The 16,885-nt window shown below is 40.3% G+C and overlaps 4 protein-coding genes and 1 long non-coding RNA gene across 8 annotated transcripts in view; 3 read left to right on the top strand and 2 right to left on the bottom strand.

Moving 5' to 3' along the window:
• srsf10b (serine and arginine rich splicing factor 10b) overlaps window positions 1-6,242 on the top strand; it is an 8,654-nt gene extending 2,412 nt beyond the window's left edge. Inside the window, exons 2-6 of one of the 2 annotated variants that reach the window (XM_032535934.1) lie at window positions 600-898; window positions 1,395-1,501; window positions 3,849-4,020; window positions 4,115-4,165; window positions 5,017-6,242. In XM_032535934.1, the coding sequence (XP_032391825.1) occupies window positions 870-898; window positions 1,395-1,501; window positions 3,849-4,020; window positions 4,115-4,165; window positions 5,017-5,245 (588 nt within the window). In that variant the 5' untranslated portion in view covers window positions 600-869 and the 3' untranslated portion in view covers window positions 5,246-6,242. Of the gene's footprint in view, window positions 1-338; window positions 444-599; window positions 899-1,394; window positions 1,502-3,848; window positions 4,021-4,114; window positions 4,166-5,016 lie in introns of both variants that reach the window. The other variant, XM_032535933.1, reaches the window with a different exon arrangement.
• Window positions 1-7,845, bottom strand: part of LOC116701901 (uncharacterized) — a 12,985-nt gene extending 5,140 nt beyond the window's left edge. The window contains exon 1 of the long non-coding RNA XR_004335027.1: window positions 7,631-7,845. This is a non-coding gene — a long non-coding RNA (uncharacterized LOC116701901). The remainder of the gene's footprint in view (window positions 1-7,630) is intronic.
• Window positions 7,846-8,526: 681 nt separating this feature from the next.
• On the top strand, window positions 8,527-11,075 carry gja9b (gap junction protein alpha 9b). Its single transcript, XM_032535915.1, has 2 exons — window positions 8,527-8,874; window positions 9,538-11,075. The coding sequence occupies exon 2, from the start codon at window positions 9,555-9,557 to the stop codon at window positions 11,061-11,063; it is 1,509 nt and encodes a 502-aa protein (XP_032391806.1). The 5' UTR covers window positions 8,527-8,874; window positions 9,538-9,554; the 3' UTR covers window positions 11,064-11,075.
• Window positions 11,076-12,260: 1,185 nt separating this feature from the next.
• Window positions 12,261-15,386, bottom strand: mycbp (MYC binding protein). The gene is made up of 5 exons (XM_032535940.1): window positions 15,060-15,386; window positions 14,722-14,794; window positions 14,192-14,240; window positions 12,584-12,713; window positions 12,261-12,459 (listed from the first exon to the last, which is right to left on the bottom strand). Exons 1-5 carry the CDS (start codon window positions 15,072-15,074, stop codon window positions 12,415-12,417), a joined length of 312 nt encoding a protein of 103 aa, XP_032391831.1. The 5' UTR covers window positions 15,075-15,386; the 3' UTR covers window positions 12,261-12,414.
• A 79-nt stretch (window positions 15,387-15,465) lies between these two features.
• The window catches only part of si:ch1073-513e17.1 (sialin), a 12,192-nt gene continuing 10,772 nt past the window's right edge, over window positions 15,466-16,885 (top strand). For 2 of the 3 annotated variants that reach the window (XM_032535913.1, XM_032535914.1), the window contains exon 1: window positions 15,467-15,684. The gene's annotated coding sequence lies outside the window, so the exon portion shown is untranslated. Of the gene's footprint in view, window positions 15,685-16,885 lie in introns of all 3 variants that reach the window. The other variant, XR_004335024.1, reaches the window with a different exon arrangement.

Raw genomic sequence — 16,885 nt, forward strand, 5'->3', positions numbered from 1 at the left:
AGTTGTAGACTTGTAAGTGGGGTTTACGTTGAATTGCATGTTGAACAAATTTGTGTATGTTTTTTTAAAGGACATTTACCCCAGAACACAATATAGTTGTTCCAAAGCAAAACCTCTAGAATAAAACAGCAACAGCCGAACTTAACATAACAGAAACCGTGTTGACAGATGGGTTGGATCACCAGGTAAGAGGTAAAATAAGTCTTACTGTGTTGTGGGGTGAACTGTCCCTTTAGCCTTCTCATCAGCTGCTCTCCCAGCTGTTGTTACTGGTTAGTGATGTAGGCAGAGTTGCCCGTGGTGGTCAGTTGAGTCACACTTGTATTTACGGTGTTCAGGCCTGAGGATTTGCGGCGTGAGTTTGGCCGCTATGGGCCAATAGTGGATGTCTACATCCCACTTGACTTCCATACACGTCGACCAAGAGGATTTGCATACATTCAATATCCTTTCCCAATGATTTTTTTTTTTTTTCCTGTTTGTGCTCCTGCTAACAAAACATTTTAATTTCATTTCAGCAGAAGATGTGCTTTTGTGACGTGTTTTCACTTAATTTGATTGAATAATCTAACACACATATTTCTCTGTTATTGCTTCAGAAAATGTAAAAGCATCCAGTTGTGGAACCGGCCACAAAGAGTAACAAAGACCCGTGTAGAGTAGCTGTAAAGACAAGTCACACAGACCTTCAGGATCAGAGGGAGGGAAAAGGTTGAAAAGAGAAAGTAAAGCATGAAGAGGAAAAGGGAACGGAGACAAAGCTTGGATATGGCGGCAAAGAATTGGGAAAAGAAAAGAGTTTTAAGAGGAAAAGGCAAGCAGGAAACCCAAGTCTCTGTGGGAGTCGATTAAAGAGTGTAAAGATCAAGATGAAGTTCAAAGTCAAGCATGGGCAAAGGTAACAAGTCTGAATTATTTTGTATCCTGACAAGACAATTCCACAAATTTGACATGACAACAAAATCAGCTTTCTTTGTTATATCAATGACTTTTGTAATTTTAATTAAAGGAATTTAATAAACTATTCAATGTATTTGATTTGTTTAAACATTTGTATTCCTAGTCCCTCAGACAATTATTTGATTTCTTTGAAAAACTTGCTTCATCTTTTATCTCTACAAACAGAGGATGTATTTGTTTTAATGCTTTTTCTTTTTCACTTGCTATATCATATCAAGTAATGTGTAATTTGTGCTCATTATAAACTGTTGTATCTTATATCTCTTGATTTGAGGGGTGGAACTTGAAGAATTGATAGGTGTTTTTATATTTTATGTGAGGAGACCACTGTTTTCCTTCTCTTATGTCACCCTTCTGAGAATAAAAAAAAAAAACAGTTGATTTGTGTGACCTTATCAAAAAATGACAACAAACAAAAACCCTTAACTACTCAGCATATTTGAGGATGTGCGTGATGCAGAAGATGCTCTTCACAGCCTGGACAGGAAGTGGGTTTGTGGCCGGCAGATTGAAATCCAGTTCGCCCAGGGTGACCGAAAGAGTAAGTGTTTAACTTTTTATAACTATTTTTGCCACCAAACACTATGGAGGTTTTTAAGCTGTTTAGTCAGTGCCACTTAAATTAAACAGTGGTAGATAGAGATGTGGGTGCATGAAGGCATCTTTAACAACATGGTGGTGTTAGAGCAGCAGTGGTAAGATCTTCTGCTGACAGAACATGTATACGGCTGCACAGGTGGTTCAAATAAAGAGGTGGGATGAGGGCGTTGATAATCGAAGTGAGTGAAATGAACAATAGCGGCAAGAAAGTGCTGTGGTAGCAGACTAAAAAAAAACGAGTAAATATTCAGCAGGTGATCCTATTCAATGGAAAAAAAGCTTACTGCGACTGACTGGGACATGGCCAGAACCTCTTGGCTTTTCTTTGCAACTTGTAACATTAATGGCTCACCACCATGGCTACCTTGTTAAACTTGAGTGGAGTTATGAGTTAGGGCTGGGCAATATACACTCACCGGCCACTTTATTAGGTACCCCATGCTAGTAACGGGTTTGGACCCCCTTTTGCCTTCAGAACTGCCTCAATTCTTGGTGGCATAGATTCAACAAGGTGCTGAAGCATTCCTCAGGGAGTTTGTCCATATTGACATATGGCATCACACAGTTGCCGCAGATTTGTCGGCTGCACATCCATGATGCGAATCTCCCGTTCCACCACATCCCAAAGATGCTCTAGTGATTGAGATCTGGTGACTGTGGAGCCATTTGAGTACAGCGAACTCATTGTCATGTTCAAGAAACCAGTCTGTGATGATTCAGCTTTATGACATGGCGCATTATCCTGCTGAAAGTAGCCATCAGAAGTTGGGTACATTATGGTCATAAAGGGATGGACATGGTCAGCAACATACTCTGGTAGCTGTGGCGTTGCAACGATGCTCAATTGGTACCAAGGGCCCAAAGAGTGCCAAGAAAATTTCCCCACACCATGACACCACCACCACCTAACCGTTGATACAAGGCAGGATGGATCCATGCTTTCATGTTGTAGACCCAAATTCTGACCCTACCATCCGACTGTCGCAGCAGAAATCGAGACTCATCAGACCAGGCAACTTTTTTTCCAATCTTCTATTGTCCAATTTCGATGAGCTTGTGCAAATTGTAGTCTCAGTTTCCTGTTCTTAGCTGAAAGGATGGCACCCGAGTGGTCTTCTGCTGCTGTAGCCCATCTGCCTCAAAGTTGGACGTACTGTCGTTCAGAGATGCTCTTCTGCCCACCTTGGTTGTAACGGGTGTTTTTTTGAGTCACTGTTCCCTTCTATCAGCTCGACCAGTCTGGCCATTCTCCTCTGACCTCTGCATCAACAAGCATTTCCGCCCACAGAACTGCCGCTCACTGGATTTTTTTTCTTTTTCGACCATTCTCTGTAACCCTGAGATGGTTTTGCGTGAAAATCCCAGTAGATTACAGCTTCTGAAATACTCAGACCACCCTTCTGCACCAACAATCATGCCACGTTCAAAGTCACTCAAATCACCTTTCTTCCCCATACTGATGCTCGTTTGAACTGCAGGAGATTCTCTTGACCTGTCTACATGCCTAAATGCACTGAGTTCCCGCCATGTGATTGGCTGCTTAGAAATTAAGTGTTAACTAGCATTGGACAGGTGTACCTAATAAAGTGGCCGGTGAGTGTAGAGGAAAATCAGATATCACAATATTCCTGACCAAATACCTCAATGTCGATATTGCAACAATATTGTATGGTTGACTATTGTTGCTTTAACAAAAGGTTATTTACACAATGATATTTTTGATAAATATTCTCTAGAAATGATTTAATGACTTAGTGGGTAAAGTTAAATAATAGAATAGCTAGAACAGTTTGGTAAGATCAGAAAATTGCATCACTTTACTGTAATGCAGCCTGTAAAACCAGGAAAAGACAACACTTGCCATATTACCATATATCCAAAATCTAAGACTACCGTATATCTAGTCTCCTATCGATATATTGCCCAGCCCTATTCTGAGTTTGATTGGTGCTTGTTGCTTCAGAATGTTTTTCAAGACCCATTTGTTCACAATGCAGCCACCAACCAAACTAGACATTGAAGTGTTAACTGGCCCACGTCTGCCGTAATGCCTGGTATAGAGGGGCAACCTGTATTAACTCTGTAGGGCTCATGGGACAGAAAGCGCCTTTTTTCCAAACTTTGTTATACAAAAATAAAAAACTGAAAAAAAAACAAAAAACAAGTCTTGCAGAGGAGCTCCCAGTGGAATTCTACAACAACTCTTGCTCGTGGGAATGTTTGATGCTTTGTGTTTTCTAGTCTTGGCTCTTAACCTCTCATCACTGTCTACTTTTTTTAAACATCAGCACCAAATCAGATGAAGTCAAAGGAAAGGCATTCCCCAGGCAGGTCATCTCGATACGACGACTACGATCGAGACAGCCGGCGCAGACGATCGCGCAGTCGCAGCTATGACAGATACAGGTCGCGCAGCCCGTCTTATGATCGCCATCGCAGGCGATCCGAGAGTCCTCGAGAGTGAGTTTTACTTTCAGCAGGCTTGTTCCTCACAGTACTGCTGTACTTAAAGTCTATTTGAAAGAGAAAGTAACCTTTCAATGTCTGTCTTTAGGTCTCGGGGACGAGGGTATGGAGGAAGAAGCAGGAGCCGTGAGGATGAAAGGTACAACTTCTCTTTGACTGCTTACAGAGGTTGTGGTTTGCATCTGTTACTCCCTTTCTGTCTTGGTCATGGTACTGCATTACACCTCTTCCTAAAATAGAGCGAGGGAGCATACTGGGGCCAAAGGGATGTGAAAAATTGTCCAGACATACTAGGAGTTATTGCACACCATGAGAAAAGGATGAGATTCTTTTTTCTACAGCCATAGAGAGGGTCACAGAAGCCTAATTGAAGGAGTGAAGGTAGATGGGATGTAACGTTCCTTCTTATTGTTGCCACCCAGAGCCTTTTAACCACCACTGCTGGTAGAGTCTTTTAACCGGACCTACATGAGGCGAGTGTGGTGCAAGAAAGGGATAACTTGTTCGGACGTGTGTTCTGGGCTGCCAATAAACCACTGTCCAATACATTAAGATGAAATATGTAATATTTACTGTATTAAATCCAAAAATGATCACGATGTCATCAGATATTGAGGAAGCATTATGTTTTAAGTTGAAATACTAGGTTTTCTGACGACAATGCTAATGCCAGAATTCTCTCCTTTTTTGTTTCTATTTAGTTGTAATGCAGTTTTTTGTCAGTTTTGAATAATGCCATTGAGGAAGTGCATGAAACTTCACAAAAATGGGGCCAAGGCGAGCTTTTTTCAAACAAACAACAGCACTTAGCCCGTTTGCTGAAACAATCTATTTGGCCATTTGCATCGCACCCAGTTAGGAAGAGGTGCTACTGTACAAATACACTTACAGATGCAGAATGTCTTGGAAAGACTTACTGTACATTTGACACACAGGTCCGTTATGTTGAGTGCACACAAGTGTCTAAAAGGTTTCATTGTGTGTCTTCAGGTACAGGCCGAGGCCTCGGAGAGAGTCCAGAGGAAGATCTCGTTCTCGCTCAAAATCTGCATCTCCACGAGAAAACGCCAACCCAGCAACGACTTCCCATTACACCGAGGAAGAAGTACGACGGACACACTCCCCGTCCCGCTCCAGGTCCCGGTCTGCATCAAGATCACGCTCTCGTTCGCGTTCTCGGTCCCGATCCTGGGCTGGACGCAAGTCAGGCGGACGCTAGAATAGTACCTGCTCCCCCTGCTATCCGTCTGTCAGATGCACCAGAGCGGGTTCATTTGACAAGAAATGTTTGTTTTGACATGAATGTAACGTCCACTGAACCATTTGTAGAAAACTAGAAACCATTTGTAGAAAGCAGCTTTTTGCAGCTCTATTTTAAGAACAATGGTGGTCCTTTGCTTGGTTTTATAAAATGTTATTGATGAGATTTTCCTGATTTTAGAAAGATGAAACAGTCAGTGGCGGTTTCTGTGTTCAGTGGTAGTCAGTCAGGAATAATTGTCTTTTTTTATATATATATATATATATATATACGGTTATTGATAGGTTTTGTTTTCTAAACCCTATGCACCCATTTTTTGCAAAGAAAAGAACATTCAGTATTTAAAAAATGAATCCAGTCTGTTGACCAAACCAGCGTTTTCTGTGTGCTTTATCGCATTTAACAAATCAATGTACTTTTTACTCTACTGCTGACAAGATTTTTCTTCCTTTCTTTTAGACACAGGTGTCGAAATGCATGTGCAAAAACATGTCAGTGAACATTGAGATGATCATTAACCTTTTATAGTCAAAGTAGCAGACTGAATTGAAAAAAAGCAAACTTTGACATTGAAGTTTTAGTCTCTGCAAGACTGGTCTGAGTTGGAAAAGGATCAGCAGTAGTGTCAAGTATTAGTATTAAGGCAAAAATACTCAGAAACGTTGCTCTGGTCCTGAAGTGTCAGTAAAACATTGACAAGCTGAAAAAAATGTACATTAATCTGTTTTAATTTTGTGGTGTTTTCTGTAAGATTTCCAAAAGTATTTTATTTTCCAAACAATTCTCCAAATGTTGGTTGAGGAGGAACTGAAGTTGCTTGTTGGTGTTTACCTGACTGTGTTGGTTTATTCAGAATGAATCGTGTCACTGCATGTGCTATTCTCTAATCTTCTATCTTTAGTAGGAATAAACTGTTATTTTCAGTAATAAATGTCTAACTTTCAGTATAAGGAAACAGTGTGTGACTGTAGTTTATAAACTCTGCTTGCAGATACAAATTTGTCCACAGAAGTTTATTAATATACTAGGCATTTACACTGGGCAACCAAGCTCCATATAAGGTGGGGAAACTTAAAGGGTTAGTTTGGATCTGGGGTTGTATGTGGAACTTACTCACGGTCTGTGTGTAACCTGCAAGAGATGTCCGTCGGCACGCCCCCCAGCTTGGAGAAACCAACACTAGTTCTGTTAAGGAAGCTAAACAATAAACTGCTGCTGAAGCAAAGCATTTTAGCCACCTGAAAAAAGACCCTCAACAGTATAAATATTAGTTTTAAGTGTATACTTACATTTTCATTACTTTACCTTGCAGTCAAACTGCCCTTTCTGGCACTGGCACCAAGGCTGTTGTAATGCTCTCTACGTAGCCACCAGACTCCTTTGACAAAAACAACAATTTAACAAAGACAGTAATTAGACCTTTTTTTGTCAAAGGAGTACAGTGGCTTTGAAGAGAGCATAGACACAACGGCTTCAGTTCCCCATCAGAATATATATTTTTTCTTCAGGTGGATAAACTGCGTGTTGCTCCTGCCCCCGTCCACTACAGTACACTGCTTAGCTTCTGTGTCAGGACACCTGTCTGTTTCTCCAAACTGGGGACGTGCCGACCGCCATAATAATACACTGATGAATGATTTGTACCTCATCCAACCCCACTTCATAAGATCCAAACTAACTCTTTAACTTCATTTGTGAATTTAGGGAGACAATGTGGAGGAAACATCAGGAGAATTAATTCAGTTTCCCATCCAATAGCCTGACGTCCAAAAGGTGTTTCGGTATTATGAGAAGAAGTGAAATCACAGTCTGCAGTCCTCTGCATGGAAAACAGACCAGCCCAGCCACAAACATCGATTTACTTTTAATGGATCAGTAGACAAATTAGATTCACAGTGAAGAAGCAACCATGTATGAAATCGGACATGCCCCATTGATCCCTGTATTGAAAAAAAACAAAACATTGATTAAACAAGTACAATGACAGCATGCAGGCTGGATGTGAGTTACTTCATCAAGAATATTGGTATTAAGGACAGGGTTGGTACAAATACAGAACAGACTGAACCAAGATAGGACTGTATTAATACTATATGACTGAGATAGGATCGTACCATTACAATGGGGTTGCTGGTTCAAGCCCTGCCACTATTGTAAAGTTTTAGCAAACGGTTTTAAGTCTGTCTAGCATTACTTATTTTGCACCCACATCTCTGATCCCCTGCTTCTTGAACTTTGCTTTGTACCTGATGCTGATGTCTGTCACCCCCTGAAGATGTACAGACATGCACAAATTGAACATCTATTCATTCACCATTCACCATTCGGTCTCTGTAAGCAAACTTGTAGTGGGATTTTCTGTTTTGGACAAAACAAGAAATTTGAACAGGTCAACTTTGGGAAATTGGGATGGCAATGTTTATCCAATTCTCAAAGTGATTAATCGATAAAATATGTGGGAATTGTTTGGATTTCATGTAAATAATACCTTATTTTAAGTAGTAAAAGACCGATTTGTTAGATTATATGCTCCCCAGTACAATATCTAACACAGATTAGACATGACAGTGACATTAGACAGACAGTTGGCTCATGAAGCTGGTCTTTGGATGTAAGGAAACTACATTGGTGTGTTTATCAACTCTTTTTTGAGTGAATGTTCTGTCAGTTTAAGGAAGAAGGTAATAAATTATTTCAATTAGTTGACAGAGACCAATTGAGAGTTGAAAATTTGAATATTCTTCAAGTAAAACTTCTGACAGTTGCTGCTTCTCCTCATCTACCAAGATAGTACGTTGAATATTTTGGGGTTTTGGACTGTTGGTCACTGGTCAGACATTATGTTAGTTATTAAGTCATGTAGGAATTGTGAATGACATTTTTATGCCAATTATTATCTTAATTGAATCCTTTTGTTTATAAAATGCTAGACAATTTAAAAATTCAAATCCCTGTCACAGCCCAGATGACGCCTTTAGATTGCTTTATTTGTCATTTTACATAATGTAATACAAGTAAAAAGCATCAAATCTTCACAATTAAGAAGCTGGAAGCAATTATTGTTTGCTTCTAGCTTATTAATGCATGCTTGCGGATAATAAAAAAGTACGAATAATCACTTATCAAAATTGTTGTAGATTCATTTATCATCAACCAATTAATCAATTAAATGACTCAGCTCTAGCTGCGACAACCGGCACCATTCAACACTGGACACAGAGCAGGGACCCGCACTTTTAGGTTCAACCAGAAACGGGCGGCAAACTCTAACACACTTTGCAACACATTTCCCCCGATGACTATCAGGAACTGGCAGTCAGTCCATTCCCACTGCTGCAAGGTAAATGGCAACAGAGCATTGCAACAGTATCGATTGTTTTTGTCTGTCCCAGACTATAAGTTGTGAACAACAAGAGCCAGCAGGGATCATTTGTTTTTGTCCAGTTTTAACCAACAGTGGAGACTGAATTCTTGCCTTAGAAGAGGATAAGAAAGATTAGAGGTCCGCCTGTAGGATTGGGTTCCACAGCATCAGCAGCAGTACTGCGAAAGGTCTTTATGGTTATATTTCATATCTCAGATGAAAGGTAAGGTAACTAATTTTAAAATAAATATTTGACCTTTTTGTGTAAGTCATGTAATTTTATTACATAATTACAGAGAACTGAATAGATCCACTTTACGTAGTGCAATGCTTTCTCTCTTTTGCTGTAGAAAAACCTTTTTTCAGTAACGTTTTATGAACAACACCATGGATAAAAATGATTATTGTTTGATATTTGTAAGAGATGAGATTTTGTAGATATTTGTAATGTCAAATGATTACCAATTTAACCAGTATATCTTATTTCATTTTAATAAGATGCTGCTCAATGTTGCCATATACTACACTTAACAATACACATTAAAAGTACTAATGCAGCTAATTAATACTATCAGGTTAGTACTTAGACACACATTTTAATTAGTCTCTAATGAGTTTGGGTTCTGTTGTAATGGAGTAAACTGGTTGTATAATTGAAAGTATTTGGATCGTAGCAATAGCCTACCACATTGTAACAATTTCTTTGTTACAAGTACATAATTTAGTATTAGTATTTATATACTTTAAAAAACAAATCAATCTGTTTCAAGTATTTGTTCTGCATCTGTTGAAAAATACTACTACTAATACTATGAATCATTTTCAAATGTTTCATCATCGGCCTCTGAAACTCTAACTTTTGAATTCTGCTCTTTATTCATTACAGCACTTCTAATGTAAAAAATGGGAGACTGGAACTTCCTCGGAGGCATCTTGGAGGAGGTGCATATCCACTCCACCATGGTCGGCAAGATCTGGTTGACCATTCTGTTCATATTCCGGATGTTGGTGCTGGGCGTCGCAGCCGAGGACGTGTGGAACGACGAGCAGTCAGACTTCATCTGCAACACAGACCAGCCCGGCTGCCGCAACGTCTGCTACGACCAGGCCTTCCCCATCTCCCTCATCCGCTACTGGGTGCTGCAGGTGATCTTTGTGTCCTCGCCCTCCCTGGTGTACATGGGTCACGCGATCTACCAGCTGCGAGCCCTGGAGAAGGAGCGCCACTGCAAGAAGGTGGCTCTCCGTCGGGAGCTAGAGGCGGTGGACGCTGAGCTGGTGGAGATGCGGAAGAGGATTGAAAAGGAGATGAAGCAGCTGGAGCAGGGCAAGCTCAACAAAGCACCACTGAGGGGCTCTCTGCTGTGTACTTATCTGGTTCACATCGTGACTCGCTCAGTGGTGGAGGTCAGCTTCATGGTGTGTCAGTACATCCTCTACGGACACCGCCTGAACCCTCTCTACAAGTGCGAGAGGGAGCCGTGCCCAAATGTGGTCGACTGCTTTGTCTCCAGGCCCACTGAGAAAACGGTTTTCATGGTGTTCATGCAAGTGATCGCCTGCATTTCGCTGTTTCTCAGCATTCTTGAGATTATGCACCTGGGATACAAGAAGATTAAGAAAGGCATCCTGGACTTCTACCCCCACCTGAAGGCCGATCTTGATGATTATTATGTCGACAAGTCACAAAAGAACTCAGTTGTGCATCAGGTTTGCGTAGGCACGTCTGCTGGTCGCAAGACTACAATTCCCACTGCTCCATGTGGATACACATTGCTGTTGGAGAAGCAGGGCAACGGACCTACCTACCCTCTTCTTAATGCCTCCTCTGCATTCGTCCCAATAAAAGGGGACCCTGGTGCAAAGCCAGACAGCCACAAGGACGGCAAGGAGCGGGTGCCGAGCCCCACAGAGCAAAACGGCAACTCCAACAACACAAGCAGCGAGACACGTTCTCCTCCTGCGGACAAACAGGATGAGCCTGAGGAACAATCTTCACCCCATCATGAGGACATGGAGTGTCCCAGCTCGGAGTACCCCACCCTCCCCGTGGCAGACACCTCCTCCTGCACAACTCTGTCAGGCATTGTGAGGAAGTCCCGGAGGGTCAGTCCACCGTGGAACTGCTCCACTCTGGTCGAGGGGAACGGCTCGGACAGTGGAGATTCCTACCACAGGAACAACAGTGTGAAGCCCCGTAGCAGCTGTGTCGGCCCCCGAGCAAGACTGCTCTCTAAATCAGACATTAAGAGACCGATCAGGTCTCAGAGCCCGGACTCGGCAGGGGAGCTGAGCTCAGTATCTCGACACAGCCGGGAGAGTAACAGCCCCATCGCCTCCCCTCCAAACCGCAGAGTGTCTCAGGCGAGCAGCTCAGGCAGCAGAAGAGCTCCAACTGATCTGCAGATATGAACAACAGACTGTCTGCTCGTCAACGTGGCAACAGAAACTCTCAATAAGCCATGTTTGGGTGCAGGTTACGGGAACACTAAGTTACTGCACGTTTCACACGTTTAAAGTTCTTTAAAAGACAAACACAAAAGGCATTTGTAATCACTTGCTGTAGAGATTATGTTCTTGAAACCTGGTGGAGGAAAAAGTTCTCTCAGGCCCAATAAACTGGCGTGTTCAGATGAGTTTCATTCACTGGGCAGTGGAGACAGATGCTCACAAGCAGTTGTAGGATTCACTAACCAGGATGAGTTTTATACAAGGTTACAGGAAGCATCACCGTAAACAAAAGCTGAGAAGACGTTTACTCACAAGAATGTCTGAATAGATTCGCACAGACCCAATACCGTCTGATCAAACTATTGAAAAAAGGTCCTTTGATTAGGTAAGGTGTGACTCTTCGCTGGAGCCGCTCTGAACAAAACGTCTAACTGACCAAAGAGAAAGGCACGGTAGAAATGTCATACATAACAGTAGGAGTTTGATCAGTGAACAAGAAAGAGAATATTACCATCAAATTAAACTCAAACTCTTAAATAATTTATCAAATTAAATTACTACTTATTATTACTAGATTTTTGCAGGTGGTGGTCAGACCACAATGGACGGTTTTGTTTCCGTAGATAAACAGGCCAGTTACAGAGATTCAGATAGACATTCAATGATTTGAGTGTGTGCAGCAGCTCTGTCTGATGATTAGAGGGTAATGGAAAACTGAACCACGAATCTATAATGCAGTTTCAGGTCACAACATGCCGTTACGCAACCGGATACTTTTAAATCAGTGGCGCTGTCTGAAATAATTCTTCTCCCCATTTAACAACATGACAGAGATCTTCAGGAAGAACATTTAACAGAATTATTCTAAATGTCACAATGGAAAACGAGTGCTAAATATCTTGGAGTTGTTATGGTGACCAAAATGTTGTTGTTATGGTGTCATACTTTAATTTCCCTTCAGGCACTTAAGCAGCAAACTCTGAATCATTGCTTTTGTATGACAACTTTTTACTCATTTATGCACTTGATATCAATTAAAATATTTAAAAAAAAATTAAAGGCCATTCTATAAATGTTGCCTGTATGTAAGCAGATGCTTTTGGTTTGAAACAGGAACAATTGTGAAGTTAAGACATTAAGTGAAATACTGATGTCAAATGCTGAAAAAAACTTTATTTATGACAAAGGAAAAGTTGCTTCTTGTCATAAAAAAAATAACAAAGACTTTGTGATAGATAATTATGTAATAAACATTTAAATATTCTTCAAAAAGGCTATTTTTCTCTTTTTACTCCAGACAGAAATGACAGTTCTACTCTGCTGCTCCCTCTTCAGGCGACGGTTCGTACTGCATCAGCTGAAAAATGATATGAAGGCAGAGGTTAGAGGTTGCAGTGTGAGCACACTCATGCTGCAACTGTCACACTCATACACACGCAGCCTTGGTTATGTGTACATTTAGACTTTTAGCAGCAGCTCACCCTGTTCCTCAGCGCTTTGTTCTCCTCCATGAGCAGGTTGCATTTCTGTTGTAGGTCAGCCAGCTCCATGCGAAGAGCCACAGTGTCTGCTGGCTCTGGAGCAGCTGCACCGAGGTGAAGCTTTATGAAACTGTGCGGGTGGTTAAGGTCACTGTGTGCTATCAATAATCAGTCTACAGAAATCTTTGATTTTAACCGAGCCAGATGGATGAAGATTGGTAAAGAAAAACAACAGTGACTTGTTCCCCTCTAGGGCCATTCATGTAATACAAAATGATGAACTCCTCTGGCTCCAAAACAAGCTCCATGTGAACTATACTAATCTCCTGCCAAGTGTACTGTATAGAAAATAAAGACTTTGGCTTCTCACAACACTTCCACATCACACTTTTGTTTTCGATAGATATGAGGAAAATAGCATTTCTCTCAAACAGGACATCTAAATTACAGGTTTTAAAATATTTTTTAGCTGTTTCTCCCCCCAGCTTGATTGTTAACATTTTAAAAACGAATTGATAACAGAAATACTTTAAAACGGAAAACTACAGTTGTACAGTGGCTGATTATCTCCCCCCAGCGATTGCCCGTAGCACAATGAGCAATCTTATCTGCAGTCAGGGTAACAACAGAGACAGAAAAGTCTTGTGTCTATTTAAATAAATCTGTGAGAACACTAAACTTTGTCAGGAATGATGGTACTTTGGTTGAATCAAACCCATGGAGAAACTTTCCTGGATATTTTAGTAGCTCCAGAGTGGTCAAAAATGAGTCTCCTGTTCTCAAATATAGGCCATCAAGAAGAATTGCCATTTCACTACAGGTTTAAGTGCATGTGGAAAAGGGCTCGTAATGGCAAAGGTTGAATCACATCCTTTTCTGTTAGCTTAAAGTCTCATATTATGCTTTTTGACCTTTTCTTATTATTTTATTGTGTTATATATCTTTTTTGTGCATGTTATAGGTTTGCAAAGTGAAAAGGCCAAAAGTCCACTCCAAAGGACTTATCAGCTCCAACAGAAAACACTGTTCACAAACAGCACTATTGTAGTCCAGCCTTTACTTCCGTGATGAACGAGCGTCACTTTGTACCACGCGTTATAAAGCTTGCCTAGCTACTGTCAGGGCCGGCCCTCATACATTGCTTTTGACTGGGTAGTAGTCCTTACCTAGCTACTGCGCATGTGCGACTCCCGACAAAGATTGAACAGAAGTGAGATGCCTCATTCTGTAGCTAAAACAGAGACATAAACACACAGGTGGAAAGAGGAGCTGCAACAATGTGCAGTACAACAAAAATATGGTGTTTTTTCTAAAATTAAACCATGTCAACCTATTCTGATATAGCCTCTAAATAAAATTATGAACCTGAGAATTAGCATAATATGAGCACTTTAAGTACAACACAGCCCATAATTCTCAGCTACATCCTTTTTGAGGAAACTTGAACAAGGTCAACACTAAGCAAGGACATGAAACTCTGTTTTTTAACAGTGAATAATAGGTTATATATTATTTGTCAATGTATTTTTAATCAAACCATGCTATCTATTTTCTGCCATTTTTACACATCTATGTTATATGAAACTGCATACATGGAAAAAAGGATACTCCAGTGCATTGTCAGGTTTGTCATCCTCCTCATAAAGTGTCACTAAAACTGCAAAAAGAGAAACGAAATGATGATAAAACAGCACAGCAGGTATATCGGTGAAAAGTGAGTGAATGTGTGGATTTAACACCATGTTCCATTTACACAGGATTTCGGAGGGGATGCAGAGGATAGCGGTGTGATTTCTTGTGATTTTGACGGTCATGTCTTTTGTGTAGATTTAAACTTACGGAACGTATGGCTTTAGCAAGGTTAGCAAGATGTAATTGATTCCTAAAAAACATCCAAAATCACCAGCCAAATGGCAAGTGAATGTGCAAATGTTACCAGCCACTCAATAGATTACCATTGTTGTTCTGTTGACTGTTGAGTGAAGCAAATCTTTCAGTTAATTGCGTATTTTCCCAGCATTTTGGCTGGTGGAGGGTGCTAATGAACCCTGTCCAGACCCCTCGGTTATAATGTGTCACCCCCCCCCCCCAGCGCATGGACGTGATAAATACGGTATTTGTAATGTTTGTATACCTACCGCTTGTTATAGCGTCAAGAACTCCAGATTTTTCCAGATATCTTCTGAATTGCTCTCGCTTCGATTCTGGGGCCTAAAACATAGCGTTAAATCAACTATTTGACTTGCACATAAGTTAACAGAACACGTTTGACTTTTTTGACGTTTTATCCAGTGGCTATTTAATTATATGCCCCCCTTGAGGGAAGTTCACTGCTTCTTGGAAACAAGCCATCATGATAGCAATTTAGCTAGCTAGCCAGCTAGCATTAGTTAGCTCACGCTTCGCATGAACAACTACAACATTTACCCAATAAAAACGATTAACAGCTACAGAAAGTATGACACCAAATACTTACTCTGTAATGGGCCATTAATGCGACGATATCTGTAGTATTTACAAGTGCCTTACTAGCTGAATTCAACTCTAGGCAGTTGGGCTACAGCAGCTAGCTAACGTTACGTTTACTTCAGTTTACAACACAGTCGGTGGAGGACTTCGTTGCCATAACAACACATTACAACGGCTAACGGAAATGCAATTCTTCCTGATCGGGTTAAAATTTAAAAAAAAAAAATACAATTAAAAAAAAAACTGCAACTGCTTAGCAGTAAAAATACGTTTTAAATTTGGTTAAATTTTTAGTACTTTAATAAGCTGGCTAAACGTTGAAGCTCGAGCAAGAGAGCAGTGCCGTTGGTCATGTGTTGAAACGTCACATCCTTCGTACTGATTTGTAAAACATAACGATACAAGATGGCCTCATTGGAAACCACTCCAGTTATATATAGATTTGCGTTTCCTCATAGCTTTGGTCATATGACTGACTGTTTTTCTGTGGTAGTGAAAACAGCAACACAGATCATTTGCTGTCTCGCCGGGTGTGAAAAAGACACAATTGATATGATACGGTTCAGGTTTCATGTTCTTTTACGTTCAGGCTGCCTTTAACCAGGTGTCTTTGGTTTAAAATCCGTCACAAGGTAAGTTGTTTTTGACGAAATATCCATAAAACTAAATCGTCGTTAAATTAGAAACGTTATTACACGAGTTAAAGTTAGCTAGCTAGTTAACAAACAGGCTAAACCATAATGTAACCTACCTAGCAGGCTCAGGGCGACGCTAAATGATGTGTGGGCTTATGCTAACAATCCCAGACCTGTGTAACGTTAGTGTTTTTGTTATATTTTATTTATTTATTTATTTATTTATATTTTTGCTATATGTCTGACACTTGGCACATTACATACACCATTCACGCATATTTGAGGATGTTTCTATGTTAAACTAGCTAGCTTGAAAGTTTTTACTGTATTGAATTTGCCTATGTATGTGTGGGTGGTGCATACATCCAATACACATATGAAAAAGGGAATAAACAATAGACAAAAGAGCAAAGTAGGCTACTGCAACAGTCAGTTGCATAAGAATAGACAGTATAGGTCTCCGTTCATGGTATTGAATTGATCCTTTATAAAAAAGACATTTTGCACTTTAATTTCCACTTGTTTTATTATATTAGTTGTTAATTTAAATTAGGAAAAAATGTACCCATAAAATCAATCAAATACATTATTCTTGTCCTTTAATGCAGTAAGCAGTTGGGTTTCAGAAAATTAATCCAATTTGTTAAAAAAAAAAAAAAGTAACATCACGAAATATCTAGAGGCCGATGACTGCTGATTTGTCTTTGTTTAATGTCAGTATATATTTTGTTAATAAAATCACTTACTACCTAACGGGCATTGCTATTTGTAATTGTTATATGAATTAGGTTCCAGCCCCTATGTATAGGTGTCAGTGCTGATATTGGGACTTTCACATTGCTTATTTTATAACCGTGGTAAAGTTTGTTTTATATTGGACGTTGGACGTTATTATGCAGCTTGCCCTTTTGAGGAATCCATGTCAAATCACTTGTGTTGGACTCCGCTAACTCTCTTACACATTCCATAAAGCTTATTTATTTTAAAACGGACTTAACTTTCAGCCCAAACAGATTTAGTGAAAAAAAGGGAACTTTAAAAGTTAAAAACTTACCACAGCAACTGACATTTTCTTCCCCAGTTCACCTCAAACAAGGAGGAAGAAACTGGGTCTTTAATACTAGAAAAGAAATGAATTGTGCTTTTTTTATGAGGATCTCATGATAGGCACACACACACACACACACACACACACACA

The sequence above is a fragment of the Etheostoma spectabile genome, chromosome 14 (genome assembly GCF_008692095.1).
Source record: "Etheostoma spectabile isolate EspeVRDwgs_2016 chromosome 14, UIUC_Espe_1.0, whole genome shotgun sequence".
Classification (NCBI taxonomy): Eukaryota; Metazoa; Chordata; class Actinopteri; order Perciformes; family Percidae; genus Etheostoma; species Etheostoma spectabile.

Bases quoted from the DNA above. Each gene is read 5' to 3' on its own strand.
- mycbp (XM_032535940.1), bottom strand. The intron at 14,241-14,721 runs GTAGGTATACAA...CTCTTTTTGCAG, and splicing joins TCTTGACGCTATAACAAGCG to TTTTAGTGACACTTTATGAG. The intron at 12,460-12,583 runs GTGAGCTGCTGC...ATCATTTTTCAG, and splicing joins ACAAAGCGCTGAGGAACAGG to CTGATGCAGTACGAACCGTC.
- gja9b (XM_032535915.1), top strand. From the start codon at position 9,555: ATGGGAGACTGGAACTTCCTCGGAGGCATCTTGGAGGAGGTGCATATC.